Source organism: Chenopodium album, chromosome 17 (assembly GCF_948465745.1).
Source record: "Chenopodium album chromosome 17, dcCheAlbu1.1, whole genome shotgun sequence".
Classification (NCBI taxonomy): Eukaryota; Viridiplantae; Streptophyta; class Magnoliopsida; order Caryophyllales; family Amaranthaceae; genus Chenopodium; species Chenopodium album.
Window position 1 is genome coordinate 30,601,784 of NC_137850.1, and position 7,550 is coordinate 30,609,333.

The following is a 7,550-nucleotide window of genomic DNA, read 5'->3' on the forward strand; positions in this document are numbered from 1 at the left end:
ATCTCCCGGTTTGAAATTTCAACTTGACCACTTGTTTGGGGGTGGTAAGCTAATGACACCTTGTGCCTCACACCATATTTCTCGAGGAGAGCTTGAAAAGATCGCTTTGCAAAGTGTGAACCTCCATCACTAATCACAGCCCGGGGCACTCCAAATCTTGGGAAAATTACTCTTTTGAAGAGCCTGACCACAACCTTAGCATCATTAGTAGGAGATGCAACCGCTTCCACCCACTTTGACACGTAATCAACGGCCACTAGAATGAACTTGTTCCCAAAAGAGCTCGGGAAAGGCCCCATGAAATCAATGCCCCATACATAAAAAATTTCAAGTTTAAGGATGTTGTTCAAAGGCATTTCATTCCTTTTTGAAATATTATCGGTTCTCTGACACCGGTCACAAGCTTTCACCACGCCCCACACATCTTTTAACATTGTTGGCCAAAAGAAACCACATTTCAATATTTTCGCCAAGGTCTTGTTAGCACTCATATGTCCTCCACAAGGTGAGGAGTGACACATTGTGATAACATCTTCAATTTCATTATCCGGGACACACCTTCTAAAAAGTCCATCAACACCTTGTTTGAAAAGCAAGGGGTCGTCCCAAAAGTATTGACGAACATCATGAAGAAACTTCCTTTTTTGTTGATAAGAGAGGTCGGGAGGAAGAATAGAGCAAGACAAGTAGTTTACAATGTCCGCAAACTATGGTGCCAGTGCTTGGAGAATAGCGAATAGTTGATCATCCGGGAAAGAATCTTCAATTGGCAAGTTATCAAGATCACCTACAAAGATAGGCAACTGTGAAAGATGATCGGCCACAACATTTTCGACACCCTTCTTGTCTCTAATCTCAATATCATAGTCTTGTTAGAGCAAGACCCACTGTATCAACCTTGGCTTCGGTTCTTTCTTTGACAAGAGGTACTTCAAGGCTGAATGGTCGGTGAAGACTATGACTTTAAACCCCAACAAGTAAGACCTAAACTTCTCGATCGCATGAACAATAGCTAGAAACTCTTTTTCTGTGGTAGTGTAATTCCTTTGTGCATCATCTAGTGTTTTGCTAGTGTAGTAGATAGCATGGAGCTTCTTATCCTTCCTTTGTCCTAGAACGGACCTAATGGCATAATCCGAAGCGTCACACATGAGCTCAAAAGGAAGCTCCCAATTAGGGGGTTGAATAATAGGAACCGAAATCAATGCCTTCATTAGTAAACACAAAAGGGGTATCCTTTACCAACAATTGAGTGAGCGGCTTTGCGATTTTTGAAAAATCCTTTATAAACTGGCGGTAAAAACCCGCGTGTCCAAGAAAGCTCCTTATTCCCTTCACATTTGTGGGGGGTGGGAGGCACTCAATAACCTCAATTTTGGCACGATCAACTTCAATGCCCCTACTAGAAATTACATGACCAAGAACAATGCCCTCCTCTACCATGAAATGGCATTTCTCCCAATTCAAAATTAAGTTCACCTCTTGACATCTTTTCAACACTTTAATCAAATTCGAAAGGCATATGTCAAAAGATGAACCAAAAACAGAAAAGTCATCCATAAATACTTCAATTGATGATTCAAGCATGTCGGAAAAAATAGACATCATACACCTTTAAAATGTGGAAGGTGCATTACAAAGCCCAAATGGCATCCTTCGATAAGCAAAGGTGCCAAAAGGGCATGTGAATGTAGTCTTCTCTTGATCCTCGGGTTGGATTGGGATTTGGAAGAATCCCGAGTATCCATCCAAGAAACAATAGTGACTATGTGATGCTAGTCTTTCCAAAATTTGATCAATGAAGGGGAGTGGGAAGTGGTCTTTCCGGGTGGACTTATTCAATTTCCGGTAATCAATACACATCCTCCACCCGGTGACCGACCTCGTAGAAATGGTCTCACCCTTATCATTCTTGATGATGGTCATGCCTCCCTTTTTAGGCACAACTTGAACCGGGCTAACCCACTTACTATCGGAGATAGGGTAGATTATGCCCGCCTCAAGAAGTTTTAAAACTTCTTTTTTCACAACTTCCTTCATATTTGGATTGAGCCTTCTTTGGTGCTCAATCGAGGAAGCATGATCATCATCAAGTAAAATCTTATGCATGCATATAGTAGGACTTATTCCCTTAATGTCATCAATTTTATAACCAATGACACCTCTGTACTCTCTTAAAACATCTATGAGTTTCCCAAGAGAGGTGTCATCAAGCTTAGCATTGACAATAACGGGATAACTCTCACTATCATCAAGAAAAGAATATTTAAGTAAAGGAGGAAGGGGTTTAAGTTCAACCTTATGAGGAGGCGTAGTCCTCTCCTCTTTTACCTCCACATTAAGCACTTCCACTTTCATTTCGTTGTGGACTAAAGGTTGGTTGAGCAGAAGATCATACCCCCTTGTTTCTTCATCTTCCTCAACTAAGCCTCCCGTTAGGATAGCTTGTAAAGGATCTCCTTCAAACAAATTCCTCTTGGAACTTCTCTAAGTCCCTTTCCAAAGTATCAACTCTATGAACTTCATCATACAATGGCTTTTTCATTGCTTGTGGGAATGAAAATGATATTTTCTCATCTCCCACATTCAAGGTCAATCTTCCTTGCTTCATATCGATCACCACTCCCGCGGTGCTCAAAAACGGTCTTCCCAAGATTAGGGGCACCGTAGTATCTTCTTCCATTTCCATTACCACAAAATCACATGGCACAAACACTCTTCTAACTTGAACCGGCACATCTTCAAGAATTCCCAAAGGTAGCCTAACTGTGCGGTCGGCCAATTGTAAGGACATTCTTGTTGGCTTCATGTCTCCAACCTTCAAACTCTTGGCAATTGAGTAGGGCATCAAGCTTACACTTGTCCCAAGATCACATAAAGCATCCATAGCTTCCATATCTCCAATCTTCACCGGTATTGCATAGCTTCTCGGGTCACCAAGCTTTTGAGGAAGCTTATTTTGAATGATTGCACTCACCTCCTTAGGAAGGGAGATGGTTGCACTCTCTTCAAGCCTACTCTTGTTGGATAAAAGATCCTTCAAAAACTTTGCATACGTAGGCATTTGTGACATGGCATGAAGAAAGGGGATGTTCACTTGAAGTCCTCTCATGACTTCAAAAGGTCCTCTCATGACTTCAAGAAAATTTGAAAACTTCTCATTCAATTTCTTTTCTACAATCCTATGAGGGAATGGAATTGGAGGCTTGTATACTCTCATTGGGGGCTTTTCTACTCTTTCCTCATCTCCCTCACTTTCTTTTATGACTCCCTCGTCACTCTTTTGTTGCTTCTTTTTCTCAATATCAACTATTTCATTTTCAAAGTCATCCTCATTCCTCACCACCACTCCCTCATCACTCTTTTGAGGCTCCTCTTCACTCATGACCGGCCCCTTATAACCTCTTCCCAACCTCAAAGTAATGGCCTTAGCTTGCTCCTTTGGGTTCACCACCGTTGAGCTTGGGAAGTGACCGTTAGGATTTGAGGATGAACTCCCAACTTGTTGTGCTATTTGTGCCAATTGATTCTCAATTATCTTGTTGTGTGCTTGAAGTTGTTGGATGTTCGCTTGCATATCCGCATTGCTTCTTCCTTGTTGTGCAATGAAGGTCTCAAGTGCGGCTTCAAGACTAGACTTTTGAGGAGGTGGGGGAGCGGGTTGGTTATATTGTTGCCTTTGTTGGTCTTGGTTGGGATGGCGATATGGAGCTTGTCGGTTTTGAGAGTGAGGTTGGTTGTAGTGGTTTTGGGGTTGGTTTTGGCCTTGATTGTAGCTATTTTGTGGGGGCCCTTGGTTTTGTTGCTTCCATCCCGTACCTTGTTGGGGTTTCCAACCTTGATTGTAGGATTGGGGGTATGGCTCATTTCTTTGCCCAATTGCCGCCGCTTGCTCTTGGTTAGTTGAGTTGCAATAAGAGGACATATGATCGTTTCCTCCACACAAGACATGACTTGTTGCGAGGAAGAGCTTGAAGATGTAAGAGTGGCTTGATCTAGCTTATGAGCTAGCATGTCAAACTTTGATGCAATAAGGTCTATTGCACTAAGATCGTGGATTCCGGCCTTTTTTACTTGAGGTTGCCTTCTATCACCCCCATATGCGTAGTGCTTAGCCACTTCTTCAATCATTTTATATGCTTCATCCACTGATAGCTTTTCAAGGCTACCACCGGCCCCGTTATCAAGATTGGCTCTGAAGTAGGAGTAAGACCATCATAAAAGCTTTGAACAATGATCCATGATGTGAAACCATGGTGTGGGAATTTTCTAGTGTTGTCCTTGAAACGCTCCCAAGCTTCACTCAAAGTCTCATCAATCTCTTGGTTGAAATTGGTGATTTTCCTCCTTAGCTCAGCGGTCTTTTCGGGTGGACAATACTTTCCAAGGAAAGCTCTAGTGACTTCATCCCATGTTGTCAATGATCCCTCTTCTACCATTCTCAACCAATGCTTTGCCTTGTCACGGAGGAAGAAATGAAACATGTGCATACGGATGAACTCTTCCGTAATGTTGTTTTGCTTGATGGTGGTGCACAATTCGAGAAAGTTGTCCAAATGAGCAAAAGGATACTCATGAGAACTCCCACCAAATTGATCACCTTGTATCATACGGATGAGTTGAGGCGATAGCTCAAAATTGTTTGCATTAGTGGTGGGGAGACGTATGCCACTCCGAAGTGTGAAGGCATTGGGGTGGTCATAATCTTGTAGCAATGGTGGAGGAGGATTGCCGTCACCCATGTTCTCTTCTTCGTTGGTTGAAAACATTTCTTCTGGATCCGAATCTGAATACACAATGGAGAACTCGGGTGTGCCTTGCAAAAGTCTCCTGACGTTTCTCAAAGTCCTATTTAGCTCCGGATCAATGGGAATAAGCGGTGATTGCTTACTCTTCCGTGTCATGCAAAGTCAAACAAAGCTAAGAAAAACGTTAGCAATGACTATCACAAGATGAAACCAGAAATATACAAAAATAAATAAGAAAAATTATGATACAAAAATTCACACACTTAGCCTCATTCAACAATAATACATTCAATGTGACTTTGCCTCCCTGGCAACGGCGCCAAAAATTTGATAGGCCGTCGTTGAGCCTACCAAAGAATAAGTCCTATCTTGGTCTCACTAGCTAATAGCAAGGGTAAGAAAGGGTCGAACCCAAGAGAGGCGTTGAATCAACCACCGAAATACTACCGCATAAATAAGCTAAGTGAAGTCAAAGTTGGTTTGGTTTGGTGTAACAAGTACTAGTTCCAGTTAACTAAAGCTAGGGGAAATTAACAATATTTAGAGGATTCTAAGGCTCAGGTTATACCACTCAACTTCATCACAAATCACGATTAGCATGCATAAACAAGGTAAAATAAAGGGTATAATAGAGAAATCATCTAAAGCACCCAACTACTCTCTCAAGCTAGAGGGATTACTTGAATCATGAATATAACCTAATCTCGTGGTTACAAAGTATAAAACAAGTGTTAAAGCATAATCACGATGACATAAACATTCCCTTGACTAGAAATTACTATTCTCATGGCATTTCAAGTCAATCAAGCATAAGGGAGCTAACTCAAGTTCATCTCTCGATCCTTCGTTGAGAAAGCTTGGATAATAGTTCTAGCAATGGCCATATACAAGAACTAAGCAATTAAACCACTTAAGCTCAACTAATTAACACACAACAAGTACCAAATTAGAACATGCAACAAGTAATTGGTGACTACATTGAGGGTTTTACCCAAACCCTAGAAAATTAGACTACTCACAATCCATGAAGATTAAAGCAATTAAGGATTTCAAATAACTCATGAGCATAATCAAACTAAGAATTAAGCTAATTAACAATCTAAACATACAAGAATCAAGAAAATAATTAACAACAAAGCAAGAAGAAATAGGGGAAAAGAGTAAGAAAAATATTACTAGAATCTTGAACTTGAATAAAAATGGTGGAGCTTGTCTTCTACAATGATTGAGATTGAAAATTCCAAGCTAATAATTAAAATCTAACTAATGATTTGAGAGTATTTGTGTTTCTACAATTACAAACTAAGAGGAATCACTAAAAACTTGGATTCCGTACAATTGAGCCAAAGGGGGTAATTATATGACCCTCAAATAAAAAGGACGGAGAAAACAAGAGTCGGAAATTTCTGCAGGTGCGCACGGACGTGCCAGAGGTGGCACGGACGTGCCACCCTAAGCACGGCCGTGTAGATTTGGGCAGTAGCTCAAACTTGGGCCAGGTGAACTGCACGGGCGTGCAGCTTATGGCACGGACGTGCTGGCTGAGCTGCACGGACGTGCTGAAGCCTTGCACGTCCGTGCCAAATCGGGCAGTAGCTTGGTTTGGCTGGGACACTCCTGCACGACCGTGCAGGACATGGCACGGCCGTGCAGGGTCTTCTAGGCCCTTCTCTTCACATTTTCTTCGGTTTTGCTCCATTGTCACGGCTTCTAACCTTGGTTTATCATCCATATGCCTCAAATGATCGTTTTTGGACCTAAAATCTCAACAAAAACACTGACAACCTGTGAAGCAAGGGATACACAAAAATTGAACGAAAATAGGATAGAAGTGAACCAAAATGCCAATATATCGAGTAAACAAGGCTCAAAATCACCCTAAAATCATATCAAATAACAAGTTATCAAAATATTAAGAAGTAAAGGCAGAGGCAAATGTTACTTCTACCGTAGAAGGAGATGATGCATTGATATGCTCTTTAGAGAGCAAGGAAGAATCTTGGGTGTTAGATTCTGGAACATAATTCCACGCTACTTCGAAGAAAGAATCATTTGAGAAGTATGTGCCTGGAAACCTTGGAAAAGTATACCTTGGCGATGACCAACCTTGTGACATTGTTGGTAAAGGTATAGTAAGGATTAAGTTAAATGGGTCAGCTTGGGAGCTGAAGAATGTCAGGCATATTCCAGACCTAAGAAAGAACTTGATTTCAGTTGGCCAGTTGGCCACCGAAGGCTACACTACAAACTTCCAAGATGACAATTGGAAGATTTCAAAGGGAGCAATGACAATTGCTCATGGTAAAAAGAGTGGTACTTTTTACATGACAGCAGGGGCATGTTGTTTAATATCAATTGCAATAGGAAATGAAAATTCCAAATTGTGGCACCAAAGACTTGGCCACATGAGTGAGAAAGGGATGAAACAAATGCATTCTAAAGGGAAATTACCAGGTCTTGAATCAGTTGATATGGACATGTGTGAAGAATGCATACTTAGAAAGCAGAAGAGAGTAAGCTTTCAAACTAGTGGTAGAACCCCAAAGAAGGAAAAGTTGGAGCTTGTACACTCCGATGTTTGGGGACCAACAACTACTTCATCCATAGGTGGAAAACACTACTTTGTCACTTTTATTGATGATCACTCCTGGAAGGTATGGGTTTACTTCCTAAAATAAAAATTTGAAGTGTTTGAAACTTTTAAGCAATGGAAAGCTATGGTTGAATAAACAGGTCTGAAGATTAAAAAGTTCAGAACCGACAATGGTGGTGAATATGAAGACATCACATTCAAGAAGTTTT

General features: G+C 41.2%; 1 protein-coding gene and 1 non-coding gene across 2 annotated transcripts; one reads left to right on the forward strand and one right to left on the reverse strand.

Moving 5' to 3' along the window:
* Nucleotides 1-2,461: 2,461 nt before the first annotated feature.
* LOC145588811 (uncharacterized) lies at nt 2,462-3,925 on the reverse strand. The gene has a single exon (XM_081645412.1). The coding sequence runs from the start codon at nt 3,923-3,925 to the stop codon at nt 2,462-2,464; it is 1,464 nt and encodes a 487-aa protein (XP_081501538.1).
* A 323-nt stretch (nt 3,926-4,248) lies between these two features.
* On the forward strand, nt 4,249-4,355 carry LOC145590390 (small nucleolar RNA R71). The gene has a single exon (XR_014101996.1). It is a non-coding gene; the product is annotated as a small nucleolar RNA R71 (small nucleolar RNA).
* The last annotated feature ends 3,195 nt before the right edge of the window (nt 4,356-7,550 follow it).

Bases quoted from the DNA above. Each gene is read 5' to 3' on its own strand.
- LOC145588811 (XM_081645412.1), bottom strand. From the start codon at position 3,925: ATGTCCTCTTATTGCAACTCAACTAACCAAGAGCAAGCGGCGGCAATT.